At 41.9% G+C, this 18814-nt stretch overlaps 1 protein-coding gene across 1 annotated transcript in view; it reads left to right on the top strand.

Annotated features, from left to right (window-relative positions):
• The window catches only part of l(1)G0289 (plexin domain containing lethal (1) G0289), a 75039-nt gene that overhangs the window by 45152 nt on the left and 11073 nt on the right, over positions 1-18814 (top strand). Inside the window, exons 3-9 of the mRNA XM_074101123.1 lie at positions 6119-6235; positions 8188-8261; positions 9334-9462; positions 12614-12806; positions 14926-15132; positions 16226-16377; positions 17666-17738. Of these exons, the coding sequence (XP_073957224.1) occupies positions 6119-6235; positions 8188-8261; positions 9334-9462; positions 12614-12806; positions 14926-15132; positions 16226-16377; positions 17666-17738 (945 nt within the window). The remainder of the gene's footprint in view (positions 1-6118; positions 6236-8187; positions 8262-9333; positions 9463-12613; positions 12807-14925; positions 15133-16225; positions 16378-17665; positions 17739-18814) is intronic.

Here is an 18814-nt window from a genome sequence, read left to right as displayed (position 1 = left end):
ACATACATATAAGGTATCACTAGATTAGGGTATTATATACAAACATCACGCCTGTATTCCCAAATGTGGTAGGCAGAGTACACGAAACGTTACGGCTTTGGAGCTACTTTTATAATAATTTTATTATAATGTCACAAAATGGCGTCCTCGAAAAAAAATATAGTTGGATTCATAATATTGTGGGTATGGCTGGGTATAATATATATTTTTTAAACTTACATTTCATTGAGCAAGCGTATAGTTTATTAAAACAAATACATAACGCATTTCTTTAAAACGAATCTTTTTTTTTTATTATACGACTGAATGGCAAACGAGCAAGTGGGTCTCCTGATGGTAAGAGATCACCACCGCCCATAAACATAAATATAAACATAATATAAACATCTTGCGATGCTATAGCAATACAATACGTACTAAATGCGTCCAGTACCCGTATATGTTACCAGAACGTTCTGTTTGCTCAAGTGTGAGAACTTTGCGTGTTATTAATGCCTCGTGTTACTTCAGACTTGGTAGTTTGATATGTCGTTTTGGATAATTCGATGCCGACTCACAAAACAGATAGGTTACAGAAATCAATCTCCATACAAGTGCGCTCGAGCAACGCACACATAGACACTGCTCACGGACACGATATCTCGGACCGGTTGGGACCAGCGCGAGCGCGAGTGTCATCCGCTTGAGACACGCGTCTGTGAACTTTTTTGTGCAATAATGGAGAATGCGTATTTATTACAACAACACTTTAACATATAATAATCGTGCAGTTCGCCAATACCACGTAATATAATAATGAAATTAACATTAAAAATATTTTATAATATTTTATTTGATTTATTTTAGTATTTATCCCAGCGGATCGCACTTGCGGTCCAAAGGGATCATGGGAACTCTGCCACAGGCAGATCTTTTGGACGGGGTGTTCCTTTTATAATTTTTATTTTTATAGAAACATATAGATATAATATACTTAAGGTTTCTTAGGTAAGTTTTCTTTGTTATCTTATTATTATTATATTCTGGTAAAAACTGTTTTTATCTGCTTATAAGATTTTTTTTTAATTATTATTAATTTATATTTCCATTCTTCCCGTCTCATTCTCAACAGTAAACCCAACAATCCAATATCTAGATACGAGTGCTACTACCACGATAGTTTTTTGTGCATAAGCCATTATAGTTGACAACCTTAGAGCGTCCGCCGAGCGTAGGTATGAAAAGTGAAGTACACACATTAGATTGACTTCTGTACTTATCTGTTTTGTGGCCTAGTTGACAATTCAAAGTAAATGTCAAGTTAGTAGACATCCATGATCCATACATGTATCATGTCGGCCCAAATAACGTGTATCTGCCCTCTGGACAAAGATTAATAGAGCGTGTTGATTAGGGTATTTGTAACCTATGTACAAAGCCTCATATCATACCAAACGCTACAGTATTAGGTTGCGTTCCCACCAGAGATGTGCGCGGATGTGTTGCGAGAAATGTGTTTTTCGTGAACCAGTGGAAACGCTTCATTTACCAATCCTCACACAGCGCAGCTCTAGTGGAAACAGCTGAGCTGAACACCTGGTTGAAACGAAGCCTTAAGGTCACAGCTCATTAGAGCCACCCGGCACCCGACCACCACCGCCTCGACTTTCGGCGTCCACTCGTTGTCGACAGGTGGTCCACGGGTGGACACCGCGTTGGCAACGAGTGGACCTCGCGTGAGCAACAAGTGAACGTCGCGTGGTCCTCGAATTTCGTAGTAGTCTGTTATGAAATGAGGGTGGCGACTGGGGAGCGAGGGGTTCACGCGAGGCAAGCGTACGAACCTAGTGGTGGCCTAGTGGTTTGAGAAGCCGTGGTGGCCTAGTGGTTTGACCTATCGCCTCTCAAGCAGAGGGTCGTGGGTTCAAACCCCGGCTCGCACCTCTGAATTTTTCGAAATTCATGTGCGGAATTACATTTGAAATTGACCACGAGCTTTGCGGTGAAGGAAAACATCGTGAGGAAACCTGCATAAACCTGCGAAGCGATTCAATGGTGCGTGCGAAGTTCCCAATCCGCACTGGGCCCGCGTGGGAACTATGGCCCAAGCCCTCTTGTTCTGAGAGGAGGCCTGTGCCCAGTAGTGGGACGTATATAGGCTGGGATGATGAAGCGTACGAACAGCGAGCTGTCACCGAGTGGTCTACTCGCCGTCCGCGCGTGGACATCTCGCAAGCGAGGCGATCCGGTGACGCTACGGAGTTGATGTAATGAGCGCATGCCCATACAGATCCATATAAAGAATACTAACAGCTCGCGGCGAGGCGGTGCTGATCGGGTGCCGGGTGGATCTAATGAGCTGTGTCCTTTATGGGGAACGTGATTAACGCACTTGTTTTTTTGTTCCCGCCCTAAAGTTAAAGGAAATTTGTTCATGCCTAATGAAACTGTATTTGTATTTTAGTAGTGTTGCGTTTCGGTTTCACTGTTTGTCGCTTTTTATATGTTAAATGCAAGTACTGATGGTCCAAAAGGATTAAAGGAAGACCAGTGCCAGTAATGGCGGCGTTATTGCTCATTTGAGACCATTTCATGACAGTGATACGCATTTTTTTCTCTCCATGGTCTCTTTATGTCACGAACAAATGTCTTTACTTCTTTGTTTCTGCATATCTAAATGCTGAAGTAAAGTAAACATCACGTTTAAAAATGTACGACCTCTAAAATAACTAACGACCTCCAAGTACGAATGAGTTTGTTTAATTTATATTTATTATTTAATCTAGTATTATCATTCCGTACTGTTGACGCTTGCTCTCGCGCGCGCGAATTTAGCATTGTTTTGTTATTACGCTTTGCGAGTTCAATATCACAATATTATTATATCATGTGCTACGGTTATAATAATATACTATTGTTTGATATTAACCTAAGGTATGCACGAGCCTAGCGCATTCGAAAGTTGTTGAATTCCTGTTTTGTTATAAAATTTCCTGTCTCCAAAAATGTACTCTTAATGCCTCGTGTTTTTCATGAACCAATAGAAATGCTTCATTTACCTATCTCCGCTCAGCACAGCTCTAGTGTACACAACTGAGCGGAGCGAGGACGTAAATGAAGTTTTTCTAATTGGTTCATGAAAAACAAATTCTTCGCAACACATCCTCCCCTCCCACATCTCTGGTGGAAACACACGTCTGCCAAATTACAAATGGAACTAGCTCCACTGGTTTAGGCTGTGCGTTGTGTGTCAGTCATGTAACTCTTCTATAGGTATGTGTCCCGCTGAGCGACTCTCCCCTTCTTTCTGCCACTTGTCTCAACCTAGTGCCACCTGCTTCCCTATTTACACCATGACGTTGGCGTTGCATTAAAAACAATCGCGCCAAATCTCATGATTCTAAACCGAGCGGTTGACATTTCGAGATTTTATCCTTGTAGCTAGAAAAACTGACTCCGGAGGCGGCGCGGCGCGGAGTCGGTACCGGTTGTAATATTCGAGCTAACATGAAAGAGGGCGCACGAATACCGCGCCACGTTTATTTCCCGCGCGGTATTCTATGCGCCCTCTTTCATGTTAGCTCGAATATTACAAACGGTACCGCCTCCGAGCCGCGCCGCACCGCCCCGCCACCGCTCTTCGTGTGTTTCAAGCTTATACCGTGGGAATGTCTGGATAAAAAGTAGCCTATGTATTATGACAAACGTCCATACATCTACATACCGAGTTTCGTCTAAATCCGTCCAGCCGTTTTAGCGTGAAGGAGTAACAAACACATTCAAACTTTCGCCTTTATAATACTAGTTTACCCGCGACTTCGCACGCGTAAACTATAAAAAATCCCCAGGGAATTCCCAAAATGTATAACGTGGTCTTCATTGAGGTAGTGTTAAGAACAACTGTCCAAATTTTCAAGACTAATCCAGCGGTTGAAACTTCAAGATTTTATCCCTATCCCGCTGGCATATCAAGATAAAAAGTATCCTATGTTTTAATCCAGGTCATAAACTAACTTTTTGCCAAATTTCATCCAAATCCGTCAAGCCGTTTCAGCGTGAAGGAGTAAAAAACATATCATCATCATCATCATCATCTCAGCTTATATATGTCCCACTGCTGGGCACAGGCCTCCTCTTAGAACAAGAGGGCTTGGGCCATAGTTCCCACGCGGGCCCAGTGCGGATTGGGAACTTCACACGCACCATTGAATTGCTTCGCAGGTTTGTGCAGGTTTCCTCACGATGTTTTCCTTCACCGCAAAGCTCGTGGTAAACTTCAAATGTAATTCCGCACATGAATTTCGAAAAACTCAGAGGTGCGAGCCGGGGTTTGAACCCACGACCCTCTGCTTGAGAGGCGATAGGTCAAACCACTAGGCCACCACGGCTTCAAAAAAAAAAACATATACTCACACAAACATTCGCATTTATAATATTGTAGGATTAGTAGGATAGGATTAGAAGGAGCATTAAAACTAGGATACAAATGTAGCCCGTGTCTTGGGCAAATGAGTCGTTGACAATAGCGTTCGGAAAGTACTGTTATGCCAGCTAACCAGTGACCTTGTTGTGTGAGATAAAAAAAATACTACATTAAATACAGCTCGGCCAACTTGCTAATTAGTGGGCAATGATTACGTGACAAAACAGCGTGCTATGTGTACTGCATTCGTAATGTAACTGATTAGCTAAAGAATGTGTACACAAAGTGGTTTTTGTTTGCGTCCATATCGGCTCTCATACTTATTGAAAGACCGAAAGTAATGTTTGTCAGAATGATCGTTTGTCATAAGATTTTTTTCTCCGAGTCCAATAATTGTTGTATTCGATTTGTAGCATTCGGACATGGCGGATGTAGACAATATCTAATTTTGCTATTTCTGTTTCTTTGGCTAGTTGAAGTATAGTTTTGATAGTGTTTTATGCGGCGATTAACCTTAACAGTGAACAGTGATCACAAAATTATATTGCTCTCGTGTCTGTCATTTTTTAATGCGCAAGTTGTCTCCGCGTGGTTTCTGAAATTTTACTATCGAGTTGCAAAAACTGCAACCACCGTACAACGTGCCTCTCAAAAAGAGTTTACTTTGACACTCATCTGACAGCCATATTTTAAAAGAGAAGAAGTAGATTCATCATCATCATCATCCCAGCCTATATACGTCCCACTGCTGGGCACAGGCCTCCTCTCAGAACAAGAGGGGGAGGGGGGGGGGAGAAGTAGATTAATTGTTTACAATTGTTATTTAAAACAAACCTAACCTATGGTTACATATAGGATGACCATTTAAAAAATTCAGAAAATTTAAAATTTTTAGTTGGCAAAAAATTATGACAAACGATGATTCGGACAAAAATTACGGTATGACTAGCGATGTGTATGCGAACTTTGGCGCTCCCTTTTTTTTATTAGCAGTTAGCGATTTTTTTTTTCTGATGTGTTGGTCTGGATCCGTGGAGCACAATAAGGACATTTAAAGCCAAGAGATGGGGGTTAAAATTCCGTTCGGTGCACCCGAAAACTTTACGATGCAAACTTAAAAAACTTAAATCAATTAGCCTTTTAACGGTTAAATTGGGACATGAATACCTGCATTAAGATCTGCCACAGCGGAGCTTGCAGAAATATCTGACATGTAACCGGCTCTAGAAATGGAATCGTATCAGATATTTATGCACGCTTTGATGTGTCAGATATTTATGCACGCTTTGATGTGTCATATATTTATGCACGCTTTGATGTGTCAGATATTTATGCACGCTTTGATGTGTCAGATATTTATGCACGCTTTGATGTGTCAGATGTTGGTGCCGGTGACTGTACTTAGTGCGAGTGCCTGCGTCCTGTATTATAAATGACCGGATGGATGACCAAGTGGTTAGAGAACCTGACTACGAAGCAATTGAGGTCCCGGGTTCTATTCCCGGCCGGGGCGGGGCTTATATTTGTATGAATAATACTAATGTTTGTTCTCGGGTCTTGGATGTTTAATATGTATTTAAGTATGTATTTATTTATATAAGTATATTTATCCGTTGCCTAGTATCCATAGTACAAGTTTTGCTTAGTTTGGGACTAGGTCAATTGGTGTCAGGTGTCCCATGATATTTATTTATTTATTTAAGTGTAATTTTCCAGGCGTGCCCGCGTCGGTCACACAGATCCCACTGTTGGGCGTTAACGGGTCCGGCATCTACAAGGGCAACAGTTCGGAGACCATGCCCAAAGTCAGCGACCCCATACTGCCTGATGACAGTGAGTATACTTTATTAAACGCTAGAGTTTAAGTATCCGCGGCTTCGCACGATTAAAAAAAAAAAAATTGTTATCCCTATCCCGTGGGAATATCGGGATAAAAAGTAGCCGATGTGTTATTCCTGATTTCCAGCTACCTACAAACCAAATTTAATGACTCTAAGCCCTGCGGTTGTTATTTCGAGATTTTATCCCTATCCCGTGGGAATATCGGGATAAAAAGTATCCGATGTTTTAATTCAGGTTATAAACTATTTTTTTGCCATATTTATTCCAAATCCCTCCAGCCGTTTCAGCGTGAAGGAATAACAAACATACTCACTCACTCACAAATTTTCGCATTTACAATGTTAGTAGGATTTTATTCCTATTCCGTGGGAAATTGTGACCGTTGCGGTTAAAAGGTTAATAGGATTAGGAGAATCAAATTGTTTCAGTAGCTGGCTTGCAAACATTTGACGGACGTACGTCTTTTCCGGTTATAAGGTTAATAGGATTAGGAGGATCAAATTGTTTCGGTAGTTGGCTTGCAAACATTTGACGGACGGTCTTTTCCGGTTAAAAGGTTAATATGATTAGGAGGATCAAATTGTTTCAGTAGCTGGCTTGCAAACATTTGACGGACGTACGTCTTTTCCGGTTAAAAGGTTAATGGGATTAGGAGGATCAAATTGTTCCGTAGCTGGCTTGCAAACATTTGACGGACGTACATCTTTTCCGGTTATAAGGTTAATAGGATTAGGAGGATCAAATTGTTTCAGTAGCTGGCTTGCAAACATTTGACGGACGTACGTCTTTTCCGGTTAAAAGGTTAATAGGATTAGGAGGATCAAATTGTTTCGGTAGCTGGCTTGCAAACATTTGACGGACGTACGTATTTTCCGGTTAAAAGGTTAATGGGATTAGGAGGATCAAATTGTTTCGGTAGCTGGCTTGCAAACATTTGACAGACGTACGTCTTTTCCGGTTATAAGGTTAATAGGATTAGGAGGATCAAATTGTTTCGGTAGCTGGCTTGCAAACATTTGACGGACGTACGTCTTTTCCGATTAAAAGGTTAATAGGATTAGGAGGGTCAAATTGTTTCCGTAGCTGGCTTGCAAACATTTGACGGACGTACGTATTTTCCGGTTAAAAGGTTAATAGGATTAGGAGGATCAAATTGTTTCGGTAGCTGGCTTGCAAACATTTGACGGACGTACGTCTTTTCCGGTTATAAGGTTAATAGGATTAGGAGGATCAAATTGTTTCGGTAGCTGGCTTGCAAACATTTGACGGACGTACGTCTTTTCCGGTTAAAAGGTTAATAGGATTAGGAGGATCAAATTGTTTCGGTAGCTGGCTTGCAAACATTTGACGGACGTACGTCTTTTCCGGTTAAAAGGTTAATAGGATTAGGAGGATCAAATTGTTTCGGTAGCTGACTTGCAAAGTTTTGACGGACGTACGTCTTTTCCGGTTATAAGGTTAATAGGATTAGGAGGATCAAATTGTTTCCGTAGCTGGCTTGCAAACATTTGACGGACGTACGTCTTTTCCGGTTAAAAGGTTAATAGGATTAGGAGGATCAAATTGTTTCGGTAGCTGGCTTGCAAGCATTTGACAGACGTACGTCTTTTCCGGTTATAAGGTTAATAGGATTAGGAGGATCAAATTGTTTCGGTAGCTGGCTTGCAAACATTTGACGGACGTACGTCTTTTCCGGTTATAAGGTTAATAGGATTAGGAGGATCAAATTGTTTCGTAGCTGGCTTGCAAACATTTGACGGACGTACGTCTTTTCCGGTTAAAAGGTTAATGGGATTAGGAGGATCAAATTGTTTCGGTAGCTGGCTTGCAAACATTTGACGGACGTACGTCTTTTCCGGTTAAAAGGTTAATAGGATTAGGAGGATCAAATTGTTTCGGTAGCTGGCTTGCAAACATTTGACGGACGTTACGTCTTTTTACAGATATCACCACTGCGGTATTCGATGACCAGCTGCAAATGATTGAAGCTCAGAAAAACATGACTAATCTGCAATATGTAAGTATATTACAATTGTACTGCGGGGTCTTTGTATCACGTAAGCGCCAAGGGGAAGGGGGGTCTTTGATCAGCTTACTTTTGGGGGGCCGGCGTAGACAGTGGCTTCGTTTGGAACATTAATGAAAAAAAAATGCAAAATGATTTGTTTTTCCCAAACCCAAACAGCTTAAAAAATGTATGCCATTGTTTACGACTACGTGAGTATTTGGGGCAGTTACAACTTTGTTTAGTCAAAAACTACTAAAATTCTAATTACCTACACAATACTTGATTGACCCCTGCTGCAAAATTGCCTAACTCCATAGTTGGACATTTTTGCCCTATAGCATGCCTTTTTTAGGGTTGGGAAAACGGAACCCTTATAGTTTCGCCATGTCTGTCTGTCTGTCCGTCCGTCCGTCCGCGGTTTTGCTCAGGGACTATCAATGCTAGAAAGCTGTAATTTTGCACGGATATATATGTAAACTATGCCGACAAATTGGTACAATAAAAACTTTAAAAAAAAAATTTTTTTTGTGTACCTCCATATAGACGTAAAGTAGGGGTGATTTTTTTTTTCTCATCCAACCTTATAATGTGGGGTATCGTTGGATAGGTCTTTTAAAGACCTATTAGGGGTTTGCCAAGACGATTTTTCGATTCAGTGATCTTTTTGCGGAATATTCAACTTTAAAGTGCAAATTTTCATTAAAATCGAGCGTCGTCGTCCCGTCGCCAACCTAGAGGCCTAAGATGGGCTACTCACGTGTCAGTAATTTCACCGGCTGTCTTACTCTCCACGCCGAAACACAACAGTGCAAGCACTGCTGCTTCACGGCAGGATTAGCGAGCAAGATGGTGGTAGCAATCCGGGTGGACCTTGCACAAGGTCCTACCACCTGCAAACGTCATGTTTGAAAAGCCATACGAAATTGTGTAACGACTGAAAGCGACAAGGTACAAAAGTGAGCACTTGTCTTATTTATGACGTTGACTGTACAAGCGTTCCTTAATTTGGGACTAGGTCAACTGGTGTCAATAGTCCCATGATATTTATTTATATTTATTTCATTTATCCTCTTCGTTCCAGGACCAACATATATTCTACAACAGCACATTCATTGGCAACGAGACCTATTTCAAGGAGCACTGGGAGAACATCACGAAAACTAAGGCGGACGTCCATGCCATCCTGAGCAACTCGCACCGCCGGGCCACGGTCAGTTCGTCCACTTAATACAACTGTACTGACTGTACTTGCATTGTCACCCAAACTACATTTGCATACCAAATTTCAAGTCGATGCCATTAACCGTTGAAGAGTTCCGTCCTGCGGAGACGACCCTGCCCGGACTACCAGGATGTCACTACCAGATTATTGTATTGTCACGCAATTAAGACAAGTATACAAAAAATCAGCTCGATCGGTAACCGGGGAGTGGATCAAATTTAATTTGCATGATTTGATGATAAACATCGGGACAGGTGGAGCTAAATAAAAGCTTGTAAAACCTAGCCGAATCCAGGGTACGTTATAGGATATTTTTATCTTTAAATATGCCGAGGAATACTCTGTCATAATCCCTCGGTTTCCCAACGGGCATTTTGTTTAACAACCCCTGGATTGAATGAGTAAATTAAACTACAACCCGTGAGCTCTTAGACAAACCTTCGGCTTTCGGGGGAAACAGGAAGGATTCGTGTTGTAGAAAATGTCAATTTTCTATTTGACTTGGTAGCAATCCATCACACGAGGCGTGCACTCGTTGTGTTTTCATTGATTTATATAGAGCAGTTAAAACCACCACTTACTTATTGATTTAGTTTGTTATTTTTTCCATTGGGGAGTCAATTTAAACAGGGTATTTCTGTAAATGGGCAATCACGGGAAATATTTTGTAGAGAAGCTCAAAGTTTCAAAAAGTTGTTAATCTTAAATATTTTAATAAGTTTTAAGACCGAGTTATAGAAGCAACGGGAATTTCGAAAAGTACATTAAGAAAATATTAAACGAATGCAAACCAAAAAAATCATTTGACATACCCAAGAGAAGTAGATATTATAGTAACAACAGCTCTATATACTTCCAAATAAAAGTAGTGTGTTAACACGGGGTGTTCTCTATTTAAATTAACGCTGGCAGAATTCGAAAATGCTGATTTTGTTTTATTTGTATAATGACAAAAAGTCATATTTTGTTAAAACTAGAAAAAGATAAAGAAACGTTATATTATTATTATTACAGTAAGGTTTATTTTGTACTGATGGTTATTCTTTAGATAACATTTTTGGTGTGTGTTACCTGCTTGAATACACTTTACACAAATGTAAAAATGACATGCATCTGTCATTTTCCTACAGTATCGAAGTGACATTACTTCCGTTCAATCCATTCGTGCCAGCTGTTGCGAATCGATCGTGAATACTCTGGTACAATTGCTATCTCAACTAGTTTACTGAAACTAATTAAGACAGCAAGATAAATACGTACTCATCCGTCAAAATACGACGGAAAGACACTATTCATTGATCCGTACGGTACACGGCGACAAAGATTTCACATCGGTCTTCGGAAAAAGACAATTGGCTGTTCACGACGATTCCCGAACACTGGCGACCGTCCATCAATCATCGTATTTATTAAGGGACGTTTTATATCCAATAAATACTGCACCTTTATGGACTTAATTAGTTTACGTCAAATTAATGACATGTAAACTTCGGATATCTATAGAGAGCTGTTGCAACTACTAGAAAAAGGATATTTCCCTCTTTTTTCCTAAAGATGCCATCGTACAATTTAAAGTTTTGAGAGGTTTCAACGACTCTTTATTGTATATTTTCATCTAAATGGGTCCGTACTCTACTGCATCTGTACAACGACTGACAAACGTCACATAAGCTGTGTGTGACAACGCTCTACGAAGCCGAAATAAGCCGGGTCTCTTTCCAAAGCGATGTGAAATCTTTATGGCCGGGTACTGTACATAATCAGCACTGGTAGTGGCTGAATTATTTCCTAACTTAAATCAGGTCCTGGCTGGCGCTTCGCCGGCCGTTGCCGCTCGCTCGCCTCGCTCGTTGTGGTCACATTTTATTGTCTCCGACATACCTAATTTTCCAAAAACTAAATTAACAGTAAAAGTGACCAACTAAATTACTGAAATCTCTTTGAAATACAAAGTATTTGCCCCCTTCCACTGCTGCGGTTAATTAAAATGGTTATGTACGAGGAACAAGGTGTCCAAAGCTACGGAAGACGCTAAATATATATTTTTCTACTGCAGTGCGAGAACTGTGTTCTGATTACGTTTGAGAGCGCCCTCAAAGACTTAGACTGCGAAGGGCAACTCAGCGAGATAGAAGGACAAGTTTGTTCTAACAATATATTCAGCCAATAAATAGAGTTGTGACATTCAAGTAGCAAGGTTCTAGGATACATGGAGTCGCTATTACTTTAAAATATTTTCTGAATAACAGTTTGAACGCGTTAGCAATTTGTGTAAGTTTCGCGAATTAGTCACGACTACTATATAAGTACTTGATATTAATTTACCTCGACGTTTCGACCACATTGCAGTGGTTGTTGTCACGCATTGACTTTTGAATGAATTAAAACGCAGAGGTAAATTATAACGATAAATATAGCTGTCGTAAAAGCGCTATATCGAAATTTTAAAACATATTAGTATGGATAAAAATGCGTAAAATAATATATTTTTAACAAATATCGACTCCATAGAATCTAAAACTACGGTTACCAAATGTAAATACCCTTTCAATTAGTTAATGATCTTTGATACATCAGGTATAATTTAGTGTTGATTATGAGTCATTAAATAGTGTTGCAGCATCTTTATGTATAATTAGTTATATGTATGTATTTTAACGCAGAGTAGTTACATAACATAAATCAGTAAAATCGTAAAAAAATCGATACAAGGTGTTCATTATTACACTGAAATCTTCATACACCCCAACAATCTTTCTTATTTTAAGTTGTTTTATTGCATTTATTTTCAAATGCCTTAATTATTTCAGAAACTATAAGCATTCATAACTTTTAGACTGGGCACATCTTGTAATGTACAGTCAACCAATTTAATTCTTGGGCCACCAAATAATTTTATTTGACTATAGCAATGTGTATCGAATAACGTTAAATTTGATTACAACGCAATTCTCTGATAGCCTAGAAATCAAATTGATTGTCTGTACATAGTTCTTCAGATTAGCTAAATATACCTCTAGAGTCAAACGTGAACCATGTAAGGTTTCAGTTATTTAATTAACACCTTGTATATGTTGGTGATCCCAATCAAAATTCAATTTGTCCGATACATTTTGTTCAAACGCACGTCATTCCACAGACACTTCGTCTCTCGTTCAACTTCCCGTTCTACGGGCACCCTCTCCACAACATCACGGTGGCCACCGGTGGCTTCCTGTACACCGGCGAACATGTCCACAACTGGCTCGCCGCCACCCAGTACATCGCCCCGCTGATGGCTAACTTTGACACCACGCTCACCAACGACAGCTGCGTCAAACTGTTTGACGACGGTAAGTGGCGTCACTGTGACCACCGGTGGACATGTCCACAACTGGCTCGCCGCCACCCAGTACATCGCCCCGCTGATGGCTAACTTTGACACCACGCTCACCAACGACAGCTGCGTCAAACTGTTTGACGACGGTAAGTGGCGTCACTGTGACCACCGGTGGACATGTCCACAACTGGCTCGCCGCCACCCAGTACATCGCCCCGCTGATGGCTAACTTTGACACCACGCTCACCAACGACAGCTGCGTCAAACTGTTTGACGACGGTAAGTGGCGTCACTGTGACCACCGGTAGACATGTCCACAACTGGCTCGCCGCCACCCAGTACATCGCCCCGCTGATGGCTAACTTTGACACCACGCTCACCAACGACAGCTGCGTCAAACTGTTTGACGACGGTAAGTGGCGTCACTGTGACCACCGGTAGACATGTCCACAACTGGCTCGCCGCCACCCAGTACATCGCCCCGCTGATGGCTAACTTTGACACCACGCTCACCAACGACAGCTGCGTCAAACTGTTTGACGACGGTAAGTGGCGTCACTGTGACCACCGGTAGACATGTCCACAACTGGCTCGCCGCCACCCAGTACATCGCCCCGCTGATAGCTAACTTTGACACCACGCTCACCAACGACAGCTGCGTCAAACTGTTTGACGACGGTAAGCGGCGTCACTGTGACCACCGGTAGACATGTCCACAACTGGCTCGCCGCCACCCAGTACATCGCCCCGCTGATGGCTAACTTTGACACCACGCTCACCAATGACAGCTGCTTCAAACTGTTTGACGACGGTAAGTGGCGTCACTGTGACCACCGGTAGACATGTCCACAACTGGCTCGCCGCCACCCAGTACATCGCCCCGCTGATGGCTAACTTTGACACCACGCTCACCAACGACAGCTGCGTCAAACTGTTTGACGACGGTAAGTGGCGTCACTGTGACCACCGGTAGACATGTCCACAACTGGCTCGCCGCCACCCAGTACATCGCCCCGCTGATGGCTAACTTTGACACCACGCTCACCAACGACAGCTGCTTCAAACTGTTTGACGACGGTAAGTGGCGTCACTGTGACCACCGGTGGACATGTCCACAACTGGCTCGCCGCCACCCAGTACATCGCCCCGCTGATAGCTAACTTTGACACCACGCTCACCAACGACAGCTGCGTCAAACTGTTTGACGACGGTAAGCGGCGTCACTGTGACCACCGGTAGACATGTCCACAACTGGCTCGCCGCCACCCAGTACATCGCCCCGCTGATGGCTAACTTTGACACCACGCTCACCAACGACAGCTGCGTCAAACTGTTTGACGACGGTAAGTGGCGTCACTGTGACCACCGGTAGACATGTCCACAACTGGCTCGCCGCCACCCAGTACATCGCCCCGCTGATGGCTAACTTTGACACCACGCTCACCAACGACAGCTGCGTCAAACTGTTTGACGACGGTAAGTGGCGTCACTGTGACCACCGGCGAACATGTCCACAACTGGCTCGCCGCCACCCAGTACATCGCCCCGCAGATGGCTAACTTTGACACCACGCTCACCAACGACAGCTGCGTCAAACTGTTTGACGACGGTAAGTGGCGTCACTGTGACCACCGGTGGGCATGTCCACAACTGGCTCGCCGCCACCCAGTACATCGCCCCGCTGATGGCTAACTTTGACACCACGCTCACCAACGACAGCTGCGTCAAACTGTTTGACGACGGTAAGTGGCGTCACTGTGACCACCGGTGGACATGTCCACAACTGGCTCGATACAGTGATTTGTTTGCAAAATATTCAACTTTAAAGTGCAAATGTTCATTAAAATCTAAACCGGTGCGTGGAAAAATTTGAAAAAATTCAGAATTGTAGTAAGTATATCAAACTTTCAAGGAAAACTATATCGGTTTAGTTTGCTTGACAATTATTAGTAGTTTAAGAGTAAATAGCAGTCTAAGGTATAAAATATACCTAAACTTGGAAGATTCCGTATAAAATACGAAATCCTTAGAAAAATATTATTATTTTTTTCGTAATGGCTACGGAGCCCTATTTCGGGCGTGTCCGACACGCTCTTGGCCGGTTTTTTTAAATTCCGAAACCGATTCCGCAGGCGAAAAGTTCACCGCCCTCTGGGAGAACGTGAATCTGCGCGAGGACAAAGCGAAGAACTTCACGTTCGCCGTCACGCTGTACAAGAACGGGGACATTGTGTTCGCGTACAAGGACATACCAGTGCCGGTGCAGTTGATTAATGATAATGACCATCCGGTCAAGGTCGGGTTGTCGGACGCTTACCGGACGGACAAGATGGTCTTCTGTAAGTATAAATATTTTTTTTTTTTATTCGACTGGATGACAAACGAGCAAGTGGGTCTCCTGATGGTAAGAGATCACCACCGCCCATAAACACCTGCCGCACTAGGGGTATTGCAGATGCGTTGCCAACCTAGAGGCCTAAGATGGGATACCTCAAGTGCCAGTAATTTTACCGGCTGTCTTACTCTCCACGCCGAAACACAACAGTGCTAGCGCTGCTGCTTCACGGCAGGATTAGTGAGCAAGATGGTGGTAGCAATCCGGGCGGACCTTGCACAAGGGACACCATGGGACACTTGACACCAATACGGTATTTGACTATTTTGTGTATGTTTTATAAATTAAAACTACACAATGCCTGTTATCGAATAGAGAAACAATTATTAAGATACCTTTACAAATAATAAAGTTAGAAAGGTTTGAAATTCAAGATTAGACAGAGAAAGAAATACTGGCATGTGACGTCACACGCCAGTAGCGCCATACTTGCTGCATAGAGAAAAGCGTTTGAGAAAGAGACGGGTGTATAGATTTTTCAACAAATCACTATAAATCCAATTTTCAACCGATTTAAGCAGTGGTGTAGCGGTATAGCACACGGTTCGATTCCCAGTGCTGGTCTTATTTTTCTGGTTTTTTTTTTTCAATTTAGGTTTTACGGGATGACCGTAAAAGTAAAAATTTGGAATGAAATAAAAAATACAAAAAGATTCCAAAAAACCAATCTTTGTTTGTTTGTTATATATGTCATCGCTACAGGACTACCGGTTACTACTGGAATTGTTAGAGCGCTTTTACATATAGGCTTAACTTCGCCCAGTGCCGCTGTCGTAATTATTCATACACCATGAACGCACATGTGCGTCGGTGGCACCGTTGACAGTGAATGTGTTAAAATTAAATTTGGCAACGTAATTTACCTAACTATGGTCAGTCGAACTTATTACTTTAGAATGAATGATCATTCTCCATTTCCATTCTTCCCATCTTGTCACGAAGAAATGTTTTCTCTCTTTCCTTCCTTCTTTTTTTTATTCCCATGCCAGTTTCTCTTTTTTTTATTTCGCATTTTTATCTCGGCCTTTTTTCCACAGTGATGAGAAGGAAGACGATATACGAATACCACCGCGTGTCGTTCAAGACGCACAACATCACCAGCAACACCGTGCTCCGTATGGTGGCGTTGCCGACCTGCCTGCAGTACGATACGTGCGAATCGTGCGCCAATCACGAGACAGAGTTCAATGTGAGTAGTTCTAGCTCGCTATAGATGTAGTGAATCCGTTCCCATCCAAAGTACGATGGGTAAGGATTATTCAGTAAATCAGTACTCAGTGTCTACTCCGAAATTTGAAAATCGAAGTTCACTACCGTCCCTCTCACTCTCGTAATTAATAGTACAAGTGTCAGAGGGACGGAACGACAGGCCCCGCAGGTCAGCTACCTCGCGCAAGCAAAAGATACTTCCACAGAAATTGCCGTAAGCCAAAAACCTGAGGTTAATATAGACTTGTTTTTCACTTGTTATTGAAAATACAAACTGAAATATAGATGCACAGAAAAACAGAAAAATAAGACCATCACTGGGAACCATCAGTGGTGTAGCGGTATAGCACGCGGTACGGATTACCGAGGACCTGGGTTCGATTCCCAGTGATGGTCTTATTTTTCTGTTTTTCTGTGCATCTATATTTCAGTTTGTATTTTCAATTTCGGTTTTACGGGATGACCGTAAAAGTAAAAATTTGGAATTGAAATAAAAAATACAAAAAGATTCCAAAAAACCAATCTTAATTTCACTTGTTATGCTCGTAAAGTTTGTGTTTATGCTGGATCTAGGCGACATACAATGACTTTTTATGTTTTAGTGCAGGGTTACTCAAAGTGGGGTACGCGAACCCCTAGGGGTTCGCTATTCGACTGTAGGGAGTTCGCGACAAGGTTCACGTTACTCCAAAAACCACCAGGCTGCCAGACTAGGAAGATGATTAAGATTGGTTTTTGGAGTCTTTTTGTATTCATTTTTAGTTTCTCCAACAGCCAATTTTATTACTTTCTTGAGGGGGGGGGGGGGGTTCGGGATCATCTAGAAACTTTAACAGGGGTACGTGGAGCCATAAGTTTGAGAAACCCTGTTCTAGTGCATAAAGTAAAATCTCCGTCTAAGACCAAGGTAATCAGGTGTCAACCAAAAAAGCGACAAACAAAAAAGTTTCTATGTTTTTTTTTTATCATTTTTAATTTATATTAAACTAAAAATCAATCAAAATAAATCAATGAAACTAAAAAAAATAATAATTATACACTAATGCATGAAAAATAAAAGGTACATAGTAGGCAAGTGAACAATTGTTTCCACTGTTGCTATTTAATTTCCTCTCAATCGAAGTAAAAAGCAGTGTAAAACTCTAACATTAAACCCATTTTCCCCTCAACGTATCTATCCACCCTGGCCGTACCGGCTCGAGTTATATGAACGTCTCGGGTAAAATGGCTCGTTTTATGCTTTTGTACAATCTACTATTTGTCAACAGTGCTCATGGTGTGAACAAGTCAGGAAATGTTCAAGCGGCACCGACAGAAACAAACAGGACTGGATGGCTAGATGTAAGTATACAGTAATACAGCACAGCTATAGTTTGTACTACAGGACCATTCACAAATTGAATGAATGAAATGAATGAAAGTAATGTCAATCCCTACTAATATTATAAATGCGAATGTAACTCTGTCTGTCTGTCTGTCTGTTACGCTTTCACGTCGAAACCACTGAACCGATTTTGATGAAATCTCGTATAGAGATAGTTTGAACATCAAGAATCAACATAGAATACCTTTTATTCCGGTAGAGGACGCCACCGCGCGATAATCTAGATCCGCGCAGACGAAGTCGCGGGCATAAGCTAGTTAAACAATATTTAAGGAAAGTGGGTCAAAAATATATCATTCTATTTAGTCGTTTGTAAGCCGTGGTGGCCGGGTGGTTTGACCTGTGGCCTCTCAAGCAGAGGATCGTGGGTTCAAACCCCGGCTCGCACCTCTGAGTTATTCGAAATTCATGTGCGGAATCACATTTGAAATTTGCCACGAGCTTTACGGTGAAGGAAAACATCGTGAGGAAACTGCACAAACCTGCGAAACAATTCAATGGTGTGTGTGTGTGAAGTTCCCAATCCGCGCTTGGCCCGCGTGGGAACTACTGCCCAAGCCCTCTCACTCTGAGGGGAGGCCTGTGCCCTGCAGTGGGACGTATATAGGTTGGGATGATGATTTAGTCCGACAGTTAGATTATGAAAAAATATGGGACACGTATTTTTTGTTTTATCAAAGTATTAAAAATCGACAAAGGTATAGATCATCAAACTTCCGGAGTGGGGGCTAGTGACGTCACTTTAGATAAAAATCGTACCGTATAGTGACTTCACTCGAAACTTCTAAGCACTGTATCCTCGTCATTTTTTGTTTGTCAAACAAAAGAAAAAATACGTGCACAATTTGTTTTAATTATCTACCTGACGGACTGAACAGTTTTTTTTTAAGCCTTTTGTGTGAAGTGTATACAAATAGGTAATTTTAATACATAGATACTTTCATTCACTCATTCAATCCATTCGTGCCAGCTCTTGTGAATCGACCCTTAAGTTTAGTTTTTTTTTTTTTACTTAAAATTGACCCGAGATTGA

This window comes from Choristoneura fumiferana, chromosome Z (genome assembly GCF_025370935.1).
Source record: "Choristoneura fumiferana chromosome Z, NRCan_CFum_1, whole genome shotgun sequence".
In the NCBI taxonomy this organism is placed as follows: domain Eukaryota; kingdom Metazoa; phylum Arthropoda; class Insecta; order Lepidoptera; family Tortricidae; genus Choristoneura; species Choristoneura fumiferana.
This window is presented reverse-complemented; position numbering and strand designations above follow the sequence as displayed.